Genomic DNA, 16,022 nt, shown 5'->3' with positions numbered 1-16,022 from the left:
GTGATCAGGGAAGGGGTCTCCCAAGGACACCACTGAGTGTCAGCAGGGGTCTGAGAACAGACAACTGGGTAACAGTATTCAAAGCAGAGGAAATAACAGGTTCAGGGGTGCTGAAGTATTGGTGGCCATGCTACTGAACTTGACCACAGGAGACACACACACAAACACACACACATACTCTGACCAAGGCTGAGAGATGAAAAGACCTGCTCAGGACCCATGGACTCATCTCTCCATTGCAATACATAGCTCCAAATATTGATCAATTTCTCTCTTCCCTCCTAGCCTCATTCCTAACCTTCTGGAGCCTGCCCTCCACTGCCCAGCTCGCTATTGAATCAGTGCCGCCCAATGCTGCCGAAGGGAAGGAAGTGCTTCTCCGTGTCCACAATCTGCCTGGGGATCTTGAAAGATATGCTTGGTACAAAGGGGAAGTAGTGGAAAACAGTAAAATTGTATCATGTAAAATAGTCACTCAATCAACTAACTATGGGACTGCATACAGTGGTAGAGAGACAATATACCCCAATGGATCCCTCCTGCTCCAGAACGTCACTCTGAAGGACACAGGAAAGTATATCCTACAAGTATTCCTAAGAGATTATGCTACCAAACAAGTAACTGGACAGCTCCGTGTATACCGTGAGTGATTGCTCTCTGACCTCTGGGTGCCGGGTGGGGTGAATTCTACTTCACACACAGGACTGACAGCCCTCGACTCCCCTCCAAATTCCTTCAAATCATCTCCCAGGTTGGGTTTGGGCATTTAGTGCAAGACACTCACAGTGGAGACAAACTTCCTAGGGTCAGAGTTCCCTTCCTAGATTCCAGCCCTGCACACATTCTCCTCAGAGAGAAGTGTGATGGGAATGACTCAGCACAGGAAGACTCAGAAGAGTCTCACTCCAGCCCCTGGTCCCCTCCCCATGACCATGACACTGAGAAAACCCTGCAGAGCTTGCTCACACCCGGGCCTGAGGGGACCCTGGAATCCTCACAGAGAAGCTCAGCCTGGGAACCCCTCCCAGACCCTTGTCCCAGGGCTCCTGCCTCCAGGGAACCTGGGGAGCCTGGGTCAGGTTGGGTTTGACCTCCTAGAGGGCTGGGTGGGAGGCTCTATACCTGCTCACCTGCCAGGGCTCAGTCCCAAGAGCCACATCAGGACATGGACAGAGTGTAGTCCTTCAGCTAAGGCAGTGTCAGAAGAGCACAGATAGACAAAATACCCCGTACTATTAGCTAACACTTCTGAGGGACTTAGGAGAATCTGGACAGAGGTCAGGAACAGATGGGAGAAGATGCTCCTGGCAGCTCCTTATCCACCAGTGGTCAGCCCAGGAATTCTCTCTAATGGAGGCAAATAATGGCAGTGGCCATTTAAGTCAGTGTGTCCTCCATCCTGGGCTTGAAATCAAGTACTCAGGGATGTTTTAAGTTCAGTCCACAGTCAACATAGTAACCAGAGTCCACTTAGCATTTGTTCTTTTTCAATTGAGGGGAAACGGAGGCACAGTGTGATACAGTCATTGCATCAGGCTCTCACAGATACACCAAGGTCCTTGCACAGCCACAGCCCACCCTCTCCTCCACCATGAGGGTCTTAGGTGCCTGTGAACCCTGAGACCATCCATTGGTTCACTGCTTTTTCTTAGCAGTCCCAGCTCAAGGTAGATTTTCTGCTCTGGTGATTAAGCAAGTGGAGAAATAATTTTTACTCTAGAATCAAATTACCTACAATAACATTCACAGTCAGTACTGGGATCGCCAAGACCTTTCCCTCAGGTTACCCATCCACCCCTCCCTGCACTGGGGGAAAATAAGTGATTTCTTATTTCTCTCTTAAGGTGTTGGTGTCATTCCCACTAGCTATGAATGAAGGGACTTTGCCTTCTCCCCACCATACACCTCTTAACAGCTCAGGGACCAGCACTCACTTGCTCTTTCATGAAGGAGGGAAGAAATGATGGTGAATAATGAAATAATGAATGAATGAATGAATGACACATTATTGCCTCAGAGACTGGAACCTGGATGCAGAATCCTAAAAGGTTTTAGCCATACCTGTGCCCTATCCCTACAGGTGCTGAGAGCCATGTCCATCCCTCTGACCTCTGTCCCTATAGCCCCCTCAGGAGCCAGGTCCCTTTGTACTATAGGCTGTTCTACTGTAAGAAGGTTTTCCAGGCTGCACTGCTTCTGCCCTGGGGCAACTGTGGGCCTTTGAAGTCCCCTGAGACCCCCACTGTTCACCAAGGACATTCTGCCTCTCTCTATTCCTTCCATGTCCCTTATGTGCCTCCTCCTTCGTGCCAGACACACTGCCTAGCTCTGCTCTGCTTCCTCCACCAGGCAGACTCCCCAGATTGTCCTGCTAACAGCTGTGTCCAGGCCCACCTTCCTGGGCAATAGGAGAGGACACAGAAAACAGTGGAGCAGCAGCCCTGGCTCCCTCATGAGCCAGTATCCCAGGTCACCAGGAGAAAGAGCTTCTGCTGGGCCCCATCAGGGCTCCTATTCCCCATGAGGCCCACAAGAGCAGCAGACCATATAACAAAGGCATGTAAACCTTTGACCTACTCTCTACATGACTCAACCAGGAAGTCAAAGGCAGGACAGGTCTGATCCCCCAAAGCTCATGGGTTCACTCCACCTCTGACTGGTGATTCACACCCTTGTCCTTGTGTGAGGCTCCCATTCCTTACACTAGCTCCGGAGACCTTTCCCAGGTGAGCCTAGTGACCCTGCGCCATCTCACTGGTTCACTGCCTGTTTCACACACATATGTTCTCTTGATAACACCTTGACCACAGGGTGGGATCCTCTCAGACTGTGAGATTCACCTGCCACTCTCCTTTCTCTTAGACGCCGCCCACTTGAATGAATTTTATTCAATTCCAGTTGTTTCCTGAGTTAGAAAGACAAGGAAGAGCACATGCCATATGCCCATGTGGGGGCTCCTCCCCATCTGCCTGACTGTCCATAGAAGCAGGGAAGGAACTTCTTACTAACTTTACTAACATGGCACAAGTCTTTTCTATCAATTTGGTGTTATCCCTCTCTTTACACAGCAGAGACACCTGGACTCACACTTCCCCACACTGACCATCACTTCTGTTCTATTAGCAGGACTCACCTTCTCTCTATCCCAGGGAGTCTCTGATTTCAAACCCACTGTGGCATCTCCCTTTAGTCACAGTGTGACCTGATTGGATAGCAGAACTTGGTCTATGACCTTTGTGCTCTCTAGATAGAAATTCCTCCAAAAACTGGCATTAGAACTTTGGAGAATGAATGATATTCACTTATTCTTTCAAAGTTGAACTCAGAATCTATCTCATAACTGACAAACACAAATGGCCCATGAGGGCCATATTTTCAGCAAGTTCATGCTCCCCGAACTTCCACTAATCCCCCTTCTGTAGGTGCTATTGCCTGAGTGTTGAGGAAGGATCCCTGCCCTCTGCCGTGGCAGAAAGGACATTAAAGACCAAGACCAGAGAGCATGGCTCTACTGTCACTGCCAGCCAGTTCCCCTGTCCCTCACTCTTGACTAAATCATGGCCCTGCAGGCTGGATAATGAATTGACCGCCAGATTTGCTTCTGGTCTCCCATATACTGTTTCAGGTCAGATACCCAGTTCAGGGCCACACTGCCCAGTCCTCTTGGGGTTTAAGGACTATGGAGTGGTCCATCATTGCTAATCTCTAGGTTAACCCTGGAATGTGAGGCTTCAGTGGAAATACATCTCGACCCAGCAATATATAGCTCTGTTTAGTTAGAAGGGACTTATCACCTACACATTCCAGGTGAGACCCCAAGGTCAGCCAGGCAGTCAGCGGGTCAGTGAGGAGCCAGGACAGGTGGTGGGTGGTCTCTAATTCCCAGTCCTGTGTCTTTCTGTGATCAAACCCTGATAGTTGTGTGACACCTGAAAAAGCCTGTGCTTTTTCTCCCAGACATAGAGCAGGAGGCCTTACAATCTGGGAGCGCTCAGCTCCCCATGCATTTGTTTCTCTGGTGATGCACAGACCTGCCTTACTTCTTTAAGAACTCTAGTTAGCTGAGAAGCACCAATTCTGATTGAAGAAGCATTTGGAGGTCTCAATGGGCAATGTTCTCTCTGTTGTCTGCACAGCGGTATTACACAAACCCAGGATCACAAGCAACAACTCCAACCCGGAGGAGCACAGGGACCCTGTCATGTTAACGTGTGAACCTCAGACTGAGAACACCACCTACCTGTGGTTGATCAACAGTCAGAGACTCCTGGTCCGTGCCAGGCTACAGCTATCCAAGAACAACAGGAATCTCACTTTACTCCTTGTCACACGGAATGACGTGGGACCCTATGAGTGTGAAACCCAGAACCCCGTGAGTGCCGGCCGCAGTGACCCATTCACCTTGAATGTTCTCTGTGAGTAATCTCTGTCCCTGCCTGGGCCAGGCTGCCCACCCGAATCCACACTGCCAGAGGCCAGGCCACATCCCTCCCTCTCAGGTCAATGGACACAGACCCCCACACTGAACACCCAGGGTGGCCATCTGTTCCTGGACCATTTGGGCAGATCCGGCCTTGAGCCAAGACTGGGAGGGGATGAGATGCTCCTATCAAGAGAGGCTCAGGGTTAACAAGTTTTCATGGGTCAAACAGGTTAATGTCTCAGACTCAGGCTCAGTGAACATTATGGTTGGTTATGGTTGGGACTTTTTAAATCAAGGCTGTGACACAGCTCAGAGGGACAGTGTGGCCTTTACACAGACCAGGATCTACCCCTTCCCTCTGGTTACATCATGTGTGGCTGTGTTCTCTCTGCTCCAGATGGCCCGGACACACCCACCATTTCCCCCTCCAACTCCCATTACCTTCGTGGGACAAACCTCGGCCTCTCCTGCCAGGCAGCCTCTAACCCACCTGCACGATATTCTTGGCTTATCAATGGGAGGCCCCAGCAACACACACAAGAGCTCTTTATCCCCAACATCACTGTACATGACAGTGGATCCTATATCTGCCTCGCCTATAACTCTGTCACTGGCCTCACAGGGACCACCGTCAAGACTATCACAGTCTATGGTAAGTGCCTCCTGGACCATCAGCACCAGCTGGGGTTTAGGTCTGTCTGGTTTTCAGAAAAGAACCTGGAGGGTGTTGTCTCCCTTCCTGTGGCCATGGACACAAGCAAACCACAGTCTTCCCCTGAGCCCTCCACTACATTTCTGTAGACTCCCCTCTCTTACTCTTCTGATCTCGCATGGCAGCGCTAGGGGCCAGCCATGGAAAGTGAGGAGGGGTTCTCTCAGCCCCAGAAAGAGTCAAGTGGTGGAGGGAGGGGGCTTCCCAGAAGTAAGACAAGGGTCCTCAAGGTCAAGTTGCTTCTTCTGTCACTAATACTTTCCTTCTGTCATCTCTTGTCTATTACCTGCTCCATGTCCTACAAGGAACATACAAGGCTTTGAACAAGCTCACCTCTTTTCCCCAAACTAAAGGAGGAAACCACCTCTGAGGAGGGGTGAGCAGGTCAGACCTCTGCTCCCTGCGCTGTTCCAGGCTCACCTGGTGACTGGCTGCTCTGTGCCCTTTGTGGTGGGACAGGGGTCTGTGGTGATGGGGCATGGGTGGCCTATCCTCTGACTGGCCAAATCATGTCACCCATTTACACCATGGCCTCCTTCAGACCAGGCTGCATGTAAATGGGGAGAGGGTGAGTCTCTGAGCTGTGTCCTGACTCTGAAGTCACCTGCTGTACAACACTGTGTGATACCAGTTATGTGACATTCCTACCGAGAGCAGTGAATGATGGTGCTTATTTGACAAGTAGGTAGAGTCATGGGACAAAAGGAGCAGTGCCACAAGTGTTGTTTACGGAGAGAGCTAAGAGTACCAGCTGTTGCTAAAACTGACTACTTCTCTCTAGGGACGACCTTCTCCCTGATATTTAATCCACAGGCCAGGAAGTGAACATTCTTTTCAGATGGAGAAATTCTTTAGATTGAAACTTCTCCAGGTCTTAAGGTCACGCCTAGACCATTATCATTCTCTAATAAATTATTTAACAAAAAAAGAAATGCCTTTCCATCTCTGTGTAGCTACCATTCCAGAGAGGGGGTGTGAGTGTTTAGAAAGGTCTGGGAAAGAGTCACACAAAAGTCAATGGGTGGACAATGCCACCTGGTGATGAAGATGGACACAGCTCTCAGGCTCCTGGTGCTAATAACTCAGCTGTCCAGTGAGACAGGTCAGGATCATCCTGAGTTGATCTAGACTGTCACCTAAACAAAGATTGTCACCCTGAAGCAGTCAGGTACCTCCTCTGGTGATCTTTCAGAGCTCATCGTAGACTGTGAGTGGCTGACATCTTTGAAGAAGGAGCCCACTCCCACTTAGTCACCTATGGTGTCCACAGAGCCAGTAGGAAAGCCCGCCTACCGAGCCAGCAATGCCACAGTCACAGAGCATAAGGAGCCGATGGTCCTGACCTCTCTCACAAATGACACAGAGATCTCCATCTGGTGGCTCTTTAAGAACCAAAGTCTTCTACTCATGGTCAGAATGAAGCTGTCCTAGGACAACAGCACCCTCACCATTGACCCCGTCAGGACGGAGGACGCTGGGGGTTATCAGTGTGAGGTCAGTTGCAGAAAAAAGTGACCCCTTCAGGCTGGATGTGCAATGTGAGTGACCCTCGACTTCTCGCACTTGCCTTTGTATATTTCACTGGCAGGAGGGTGAGATGGATGAAAGCCTTGAGGAGGTGGGAGCCTCCTTCAGAGCCTATAGAGCACGTGGGTAAGGACCCCAGGATTAGACTAATCTCGTCATTGTCTCGGCTCTATGAGTGTTAGCTGTCTGACCACAGGGAAGGCTCTCACCCACCTGAGTCTCAGTTTCTCATCTCTAAACTGGAATAAAACAGAATGGACCTAAACACTGTTGTTAGGATATTTATTGTGAGGTTAATGAGAATAAATCCCTCAACCAGGGTCATGCTCAGTCAGGACTCAGTCAGTGTATCAATTATTATTGTTATTTTTTAAATACTGTTATCAGTAGTTGTAAAGTCAAGCAGAACTCCGTGAAAATGTCAGTTATTACTCACGGGCTCTGTGACCGCCAGCCATTTATTAAGCACCTCCCATCCCTGATTCTGTTTATGCTCATGGGTGTGAAATCCCTCATACCTCAAGGGGGTGGAAGGACCAGATGACATGAAGGTAAAGTATTTCCCACCCTGCCTGGACCATCAAAAACACTCAGCACATTTTTATTACTCATCAGCACTGAGTTGACAGGTAAGGTGCCTGCTAAGACTGTCCATAGTGATGGAAAAGAAGAAACAGAGGTAAGAGACAGAATATGTGTGAGGAAGAGGAGTAGAGGAAGATTACCAGGAAATAGGAATGGTGGGTGTGAGAGTACATGCAAAGGTAGAGCAAATGGAAGGTTTCAAATGCACAAGACAGAGAATGCAACCACCGGAAGCTGGGTGTCTGGACAGACACTCACAAACCACACAGACTAGATGGCAGTTCCTTCCTCCCTCACCAGGCCTCCCCCTACAAGGCACCTCCTGGTTTCCCCTGAATGGACTTGGGCCTTCTACCCTATTCCTTTCCCTTCTCCTTTCAGCAGAACAAACCTACACTGGCTACTCTGTGGGGAACATTGTTGGCATCGTGATCGGGATCCTCGTCATGGTGGCTCTGGGGGCCTCCCTGGGCTATTTCCTGTATCTCAGGAGGACTAGGAGGTACCATGGCATTGCCTCACCCTCACCCTAATCCTGTCCCCTGACCCAGACTGACCGCCAGCAGAGCCCAGGCATGGAGTACAAAGACCCCATCTTCAGAGAGTTCTGGGCCAGCTCTCTGTAGCCTCCCAACTTCCCCATGGATGTACTTAACTCTCCATCCAGCTTCTCCATCACCAGCTGATGACCAGAATGGTTCCTCAACAGCTTCCTCACCTATAAATGAGGCACGATTAAGGAACTGTGCCCTCAAAACTGTCCTGGTTCTCTCCCCACACCTGCAATGGTGACAGCAGGTAATAAGTGCTCAATAAGGCACCTCCTGTGGTTTATCTAAGTCCACCCTCCCAGGTGAGGGGATGGGCTGCCTCAGGGTCTGAAAGTCATCCTGGCCAAGGCCACACAGCTGAGGGTGGAAAACCATAGACAAGGCTGGGTGTGTCAAACGCCTCCTAATGTGTGAGACGGAACTACAGCGGGCCTACAGCAGGGTCTGTGGTGTAGTTTTCGCCTCTAGTCTGGTGGATGGAGACATGACAGGAGCTCTGCAGGCCTGAGGGGCAGGTCTGGCCACAGCAGGGAACCATCCCGATGCTACATGAGGCTGGCACTGCTGCCCTTGTGGCCTTGAACTTTCCACTAAGTCAGACCCTCGGGGTGGACTCCTGTCTTGGGAACTCAGTCCCCTCCCTGTTACTCCTCCCAGACCCCCATCTGCCTGTTTGTCCTTCCCCTTTGGGCCAAGTTCAGCCCAAGATCATTAAGGCCTTTCCTCAGTTCGCCTCTCCTTGGCCTGTCCCCACTAAACAGTGGAGAGAGGCCTGTACCCTCTGCTGGGAAAGGAGACCCTCCCTGGCCCCTGTTGTGACACCAAAGCTCCCTGGACCCCTCACAAGTAAGTCTGACCTTTCCCAGGGCCAGTGACCCACGTGATCCCCAAGTGCACCCACCTCCAGCGGCCACCCCTGGTGAGTGTCTGTTCAGCTTGGACCCCCTGAGCCTGCCCCACAGTGACCACCCCAGTCCTTGTCCCTCAGGCTCTGACCCTTCCCTAGGCTTCAAGGGGGATTCTCATCACCACTCTGCACAGGGGACCCCTACTCACCAGTCAACCTAACGTGTAGGCTGTGTCATATGTCACTACCTCTCCTTCACTGGACCCTGAAATGGCCAGATGGTCTTGCTCTGGGAAATGACGTTTCACCCCTGGCTCTTGGGAGTTAAAGAACCACCCCCTCCTGGGAGAACAGGCCAAAGCTTCCTCCCCCCTGGGTGCTAATGCCTCCTGTCTCTGCTCCCAGGCCAGGGTCCCTCTGAAAGCTCTGCCTTCTCGGTAAGTGCATCCCCTCCCTGTTTCCTCACCCAGGGCCTCAGCGACCCACCCTCAGGGCAGGGCACCATACAACCTCAAAAAATAGCACAGACCCCTTTCCCAGAACAGCCAACTCAAGGGGAGCCCCGCCCTGGCCTACTGGAGCCCCCACATCAGGGATGGACAGGGTCTGAGGGGAACCCTGGAGTCCAGCACGGAGCAGAACGGGCACTGGGAACACTAGGCAGAGGTCGCAAGCTAACAGAGTGTGGAGGTACAGTGTGGGCAGAAATTGGGGTGCTGGGCTACAGGTGTAAAGACAGCTGCTCAGGAGGCAGAGCTGTCAGTTCTGCAGAGAAACCCTCCCTCCTAGTTCTCTGATGCCCTCTCTCCCCCCTGCACAGGGCCCCCTACCCAACCCCAAGACTGCAGGCCCCATCTACCAGGTGAGTGTGGGGTATGAACCTTCTGTCCTGCAGGTCCCAGGAGGAAACCTACTTCCAGCCCAGCCCTGGCTGTGCTTCCAGCTCAGGAAAGGGCAGTGGAGAGTGACAACAGAGGGTGAGAGGGGGGAGGAGCCTGGGGACAGACACCCCAGCACAGTCAGCCCCCAGGACACCTGTGAATCATGGCACTTGTTCTGAGAAGGCTGCAGGGCTCAGAGATCTCTTCTTTCTTTGATAGGAATTAGTCAACCCAAACACAGAGGTGTACTGCCAGATCAGCCCCAGAGCAGACGTGGCTTCTTAGTTCTTCCAGGACCTGAGACCCCAGACACTGTGGATGTGACCTGCGCCAGAGAACCAGTTCTGAGCATCATGCTAAGTGAAATAAGCCAATGGGAGAAAGATAAATATCACATGATCTCACTCATTTGTGGAATATAATGAACAAGATAACCTGATGAACAAAAGTAAAGCCAGAAGTGAAACATGTTTTAATATAATAGTAATAATCCTGTTATTGGCAAATTTTTAATATTTGCTACAATGTTTGTGATATCATATTACAGTTTTGATAATACTGTTATATTTAAAATCCTATTTTTTTAGAATATCAATGTTTATTGCATACAATATTATATTAAGATTGTCTTTCTTGAATAGTTTATATATATATTGCATTTAACATTATTTTATTTAAAATAGTTTCTCTTGAGATAAAAATAACATAAAATAAAATGTTGTAAGAGATTGCAGAGAAGAAGAAACAGAGAAACCTAGCCATTCAGAATTAAAATGGCTATAAATAAGTACCTCTCAATAATAACCCTAAATGTAAATGGATAAAATACTCCAATCAAAAGGTATAGAGTAGCTCAATAGATACAAAAATATGACCCAACTATATGCTGTCTACAAGAGACCCACATCAAAACAAAAGACTCACATAGGATGAAAGTGAAGGGATGGAAAAATCCTTTCCATGCAAATTGAAAGGAACACAAGCTGGAGGAACAATACTCATATCTGACAAAATGGACTTCAAAATGAAGGCCATCACAACAGACAACGAAGATCTCTACATAAAACTAAAGAGATCAATCCAACAAGAATATTTAACCCTGGTAAACATTTATGCACCCAATAGAGCTGCACCTAAATATATAAAAAATCTTCTAGAGAACTTTAATGGATACATCAATAACAAAACAGTTATAGTAGGGGATTTTAACTCCCCTCTGATTGACTTCACTGGACAGATCTTCCAGACAAAAAGTTAACAAGGAAACAGAGATTCTAAAGGACACACTGGATGAGATGGATTTAACAGTCATTTATAAAACATTTTACCCCATCCAACCAGAATACACAATCTTCTCAAGTATCCATGGAACATTCACAAAGATAGACCACATGTTAGGACACAAAACAAGTCTCTAACAGTTCAAGAAAATTGAAATGAGATCAAGCATCTTCTCAGATCACAGTACAGGAGTATGAAATTAGAAATCAATTACAGTAAAAGCACCCAAAACATTCAAACAAATGGAATTAAATAGCATGTTATTAAACATTGAATGGGTTACCAACAAGATCAAGAAAGAAGTCAAAAACTACCTGAAAACAAATGAAAATGAACACACAACAGCCCAAAGTCTCAGCAACAGCAGTACTGAGAGGGAAGTTCATAGCACTACAGGCATACCTAAAAAGAAAAAGAAAAAAAAGAAAAAAGAAAAATCAGCAATAAACTATTTAACCTTAGAACTTAAAGAACTAGAAAGAGAACAATAAGAAAATCTCAGAGTAAGTAGAAGGAAGGAAATAATAAATAGTAGAGCAAAAATAAATACCATAGAGACTAAAAAACAATACAAAAAGTCAATGAAACAAAAAGCGGGTTCTTTGAAAGGATAAACAAAATTAATAAACCATTAGCCATACTCATTAAGAACCAGAGAAAACACCCAAATATTGAGTTACAACTACATTATTATCTAACTCCAAGAAAATATTCATGAACTCTCTGTTAAATCCCCAAGGCACACACTACCAGCATCTAAATTAGCAGGAAATACCATCATTTCCTTGGTCTTCCCTCCCCCAACACCCTCCCCCACATGCCCACTTGTAGACACACAGGGTGATAACAATTGTCCCTGCATCTCTCCTTTGTTCAGCTGCTGCCACCTCCTAGCAGGTGATGATAAATCAGGACATGGAGCTTGAGAGCCTGGTCTCACAGCTGACCAGGAAGACAGGACTGGGCCTCCAGATTGGTGGGTCAGGGACAGCAATGACCATTCTGCAGCCCTGGTGGGACTGGGTAGTTGGACAGATAGACCTGCTTGAGGGTGAGGGGGACAAAGAGTTGATGCAGGACTGAGTAGGGAAGGACTGAGGCCTCAGCTGGGAGTACTGAAGGAGAGGGAATGGAATGTTCACAGGGAAAGGGCTGGATTCTGCAGAGGAAACGCTCTGGTGCACTGACTCAGCTGCAGCTGCTAAGCAGGCTGTGTGTCTCCTGCTGGCCCTCATCTCACAGCTCCTGCCTCCAGGAATAAGGCTCTCTCCTCACATCCACCTGCCCTCCCTCATCTGGGTTCCTTCATCATTCCCTTTACATGAAGGGGCTCTGAGTCTGGAAGGAGTAGTGGGGAGATAGAGTTCCCCACAGTCAGCCTGGCAGTGGTGACCTGAGGAGGGTGGAGAGTGTCAGGAAGGTCTTCACCCTCCCACTTTCTGGGTCCTGATCTGAAGTTGATGGCGAAGCCCCCACCACCTGCTCCCTCAGGTGCTGAGGGATGAAGTTGGGCAGCTTGGGACCCACTGTGACTGGCCACTCAGCCTGGAGGTCAGACCCACCACTGCCCAGGGCTCAGGGTCAGCTCTCTGGTCAGCACCCCTGATACAACTGCAGGTCACCTTGTGACCTCCAGGGGGCAACAATGGGACACACAGTCAACAGGAAATTAACATAGGAACCTGGCTTTGATGAAGATGGGAAAGGAGCCTAATGTCCATATCACAGACCCTTTGGACCCCTCTCATATGTTCACTTTGTCCCACAGTCTCCTTCTAGGGGGCTAGGAGCACCTGCTCTCTCAGGGAGAGTGGGCACCTTGTGCAGCTCCCCACTTCCTGCAGCATACCACCATGGGGAAGGCAAGGTAACCACAAGTAAGTTCCTCATGCAGAGGACAGAAGTTGCCCCAAGAGTCAGGGAGCACATAGACCAGCTTAGCCAACAGACACGGAGAGGGAAGATTTACCTAAAATCGTGTCGCTCAAGAGCCAGGAAGCTCACAGCCACATGACCTCTTACCACAGTCTCCTCTTCCCAAGACACACAGGACCCCCTCTCCGCCTCCCCAACTGAAGGTCCTACCGAGACTCCTGGTCCTGGGACTCTGTCCCTGGAAGCAGAAACCAGGCTGGTGACACCCGAAGACAGAAGGTGGATCCCCTCACCAGTCATCACTCAGACGACCCCTTCCCACCCCCAGAGTCACATCTGTGACCTTCCTGTTGGCAGGAAATGCAACCTTCTCAGCAGTTTGAGAACACAGGGAAGGTGCGGTGCCAGCTGGGTTTCTGTGTCACACAAATAAATAATCCCCTGGGTTTGAGGATCCTTGGGGCTCTCTGTGTGGTCCTGACAGACCAATGGCCAGGACACAGCACAGGCCAAGGCTGAGATTAAGTGGGTAGGTTGTCATTTTAAGAAGCAGGGATCCCCATCAGCCTTGCCATTGAAAGTGCTTTGTGCCCTAGCCAGTTTGGCTCAGTGGATAGAGTATCCGCCTGCAGACTGAAAGTTCCCAGGTTTGATTCAGGTCAAGGGCACGTACCTTGGTTGTAGGCACATCCCCAGTAAGGGTGTGCAGGAGGCAGCTGATCAATGTTTCTGACTCTCTATCCCTCTCCCTTCCTCTCTATAGAAAATCAATAAAATATACCTTTTTTTAAAAAGAAAGAAAGTACTTTGCAGGCCAGTATAAGCAGCATCTCCTGACAGCTTCTTAGATGGAGACTGTTGGGTCCACCAAACACCTTTTGAGTCACAATCTGCATTGTTAATAGGACCTGCAGACCCTCTCTGTGCACATCCCCACATCACAGGGTCTCATTCTGGCTGGGCATCCACCTTAGCTGGGCAGTTGCCAAAGCAGCATTTCTAAGGTGTCACCTGGCATTGAAATCTTTAGAAAGTTCCATAGATGATATGATACACAAAGGGGTGGCAACCCTGTGACAAGAATTCCTGATGCCGCCCCAGGCTTCTCCTCTGAAGATAAGAGCCAAATGGGGATGAGAGAAGGCGGTGGGAAGGCTACTGTGCACTCCACACAGAGCTTGTACCCAAACGTGTACCCAAGCTTCAGCTTGTCCACATGTGAGCAGTGGAACGGCACCAGGTGTTAATCTACTGGGTTAGGCCCTCAGTTCAGCAACCTCGGTGCTTGACTTCAGCTAAGAGAAGAATTCAGAGTCAAGAACTCAAATTATAACAGAGAGTTTATTTAGAAAGTCATAGAGGTAGAAGTGAGCTGTAGAAGAAATGGGCTCAGAAACTAGTTACAGAGGCAAAAGAAGGACTCTTGAAGCTTGGGAGAAAGAGAACAAAGTTACGCACCTTGAGGAAAGAAGCAAGTAGGGAAAGGCACAGGTGTGCTCCAGAGAGGAAGAGCCACACTTGCCTCCTACTTGCTTTTTGTTTGTTTGTTTGTTTGTTGTTGTTTGGGGGGGAGATAGACGGGAGGCCTTTCTTTCACTCTATTAGTACCTATAAAATAAAATAAATTATGAAAATATCTCCTTTTTCAACTTAGAGAAACTACAATCTTTGCAAAAAATACACACCCAACCGAAACCGGTTTGGCTCAGTGGATAGAGCTCCGGTCTGTGGACTGAAAGATCCCAGGTTCGATTCCGGTCAAGGGCATATACCTTGGTTGCAGGCACATCCCCAGTAGGGGGTGTGTAGGAGGCAGCTGATCGATGTTTCTAGCTCTCTATCCCTCCCCCTTCCTCTCTGTAAAAAAATTAATAATATATATATATATTTTTAAATACACACCCATAATTGTTACAATACATATGTTTATATATACCTTGGACATTGCAAAAGCATTTAAGAATCACATCCTATAAAAGTTGGGAGAAGAGACATTTTCTCAAATCTTGGTCATATATTGTGACATTCAAATCCTTAAACTACATTGTTGAAATAAAATGTCTCTAGCTTCCAGGGCCAAAGGGATTTAACTTTCAAGGCCCCCACAGGTTCTTTTATTTGTGCAAGGTCAAGAACCGAGAGAAGGTTCCCTGAGAGTTAATTTACCTTAGGTAGGTCAAGCAATGGTTTACTTTTCATACTTTATCACGGAACTAACGGCATCAGGGAGAATAGACCATGGGAACCCATCTTGGGCAGGTCCCCTCCCTAGCATTCCTATTTATGTAATATGGCTCCTACAAGAGGATTTTTAATCCTTGAGCTCTAAAATGCTGATTCTATACTAGTCATTATCTAAGATACTTGCAAAACAAACTTATATTGTGAATTAGGATAAAGTTATGAAAGTGTGACTCTCCTAAACAGACTTCATTTAGGATTTGTCAGGTGGGAACTATCGGTACACCAAAAATTTTCTCTTGGAACTATTGGAGAAAATCCTTTCTTACTAAGGCATAAAGCTCAGAAGCCAAGTTCCTTCTTACTTTGGAAGAAAGTCCTACTTCTTGAGGGTAGTTATCTGAAGGTCTCAGGGGAGGATCCCAATAAAATATTTATCAGCTTTCCAGGTACGTCCATTCAGGTTCGAAGGTCAATGCAGTAGATCCTGATATCAGCAATGTTCACACTCATCTGCTTTTGCTGCTTTTCTGGGCCTGGAGCTGAAATACCACTGAGGCGTAGATATATTTGATGCCAATCTGAAACTCACTGTTCTGGGAGCTTAATCCTGAAGGGCTATTCTTAGGTCCTCTGGTTTATTTCCTCTAAGGGCATCTAACCCACATGACTAAGAATATACCAGGAGGAAAGGTCAGGGAGGGCCTGAATCACATGACCAGTGATATGAAAAGTCAGAAGGTCTAAAATGCAAAACCAGGATATGCTAGGCCCTTGAACCACATGCGGCTCTTTGGCCCCTTTTAGCAAAGGCCAGCTTGGGAGTACCCTAATTAAGTTAACAATCTCTATAGTTTAAGTTTTAAAAATATTGGCTTTCAAAAGAAGTTTCAATCATTGTACTGTTGATATTTGGCTCTGTTGACTACTGTGTTTGCCCACCACTGAGCTCGAGGATGAAAGGTTACCCTGGGGACACGGTCCCAGCATAGTTGCCAGGTACCTAAGACTTTCCATTCTGGTGACCTTCCCTACTAGCCTATTGTCCTACTCTGCTCAAACCTATGCCTACTACACAAACATGGTGTGTGTGTGTGTGTGTGTTTGTGTGTGTGTGTGTGTGTACATGGGAAGGAGTCACTTCGGTAGAAGGTAGAAG

At 48.2% G+C, this 16,022-nt stretch overlaps 1 protein-coding gene across 5 annotated transcripts in view; it reads left to right on the top strand.

The window, feature by feature from the left end:
* Positions 1-10,140, top strand: part of LOC311609956 (cell adhesion molecule CEACAM1-like) — a 41,080-nt gene extending 30,940 nt beyond the window's left edge. Inside the window, exons 2-9 of one of the 5 annotated variants that reach the window (XM_084860760.1) lie at positions 286-642; positions 4,137-4,415; positions 4,821-5,075; positions 7,629-7,749; positions 8,665-8,717; positions 9,051-9,082; positions 9,466-9,507; positions 9,746-10,140. In XM_084860760.1, the coding sequence (XP_084716886.1) occupies positions 286-642; positions 4,137-4,415; positions 4,821-5,075; positions 7,629-7,749; positions 8,665-8,717; positions 9,051-9,082; positions 9,466-9,507; positions 9,746-9,811 (1,205 nt within the window). In that variant the 3' untranslated portion in view covers positions 9,812-10,140. Of the gene's footprint in view, positions 1-285; positions 643-4,136; positions 4,416-4,820; positions 5,076-5,916; positions 6,370-7,628; positions 7,750-8,664; positions 8,718-9,050; positions 9,083-9,465; positions 9,508-9,745 lie in introns of those variants that run through there. The other 4 variants (XM_084860761.1, XM_084860765.1, XM_084860763.1 and 1 more) reach the window with 4 other exon arrangements.
* The last annotated feature ends 5,882 nt before the right edge of the window (positions 10,141-16,022 follow it).

This window comes from Pipistrellus hanaki (genome assembly GCF_964339955.1).
Source record: "Pipistrellus hanaki genome assembly, chromosome: 15".
NCBI lineage: Eukaryota > Metazoa > Chordata > Mammalia > Chiroptera > Vespertilionidae > Pipistrellus > Pipistrellus hanaki.
Note: the sequence above shows the minus strand (reverse complement) of the source record. Positions and strands in the feature narration are given on the sequence as shown.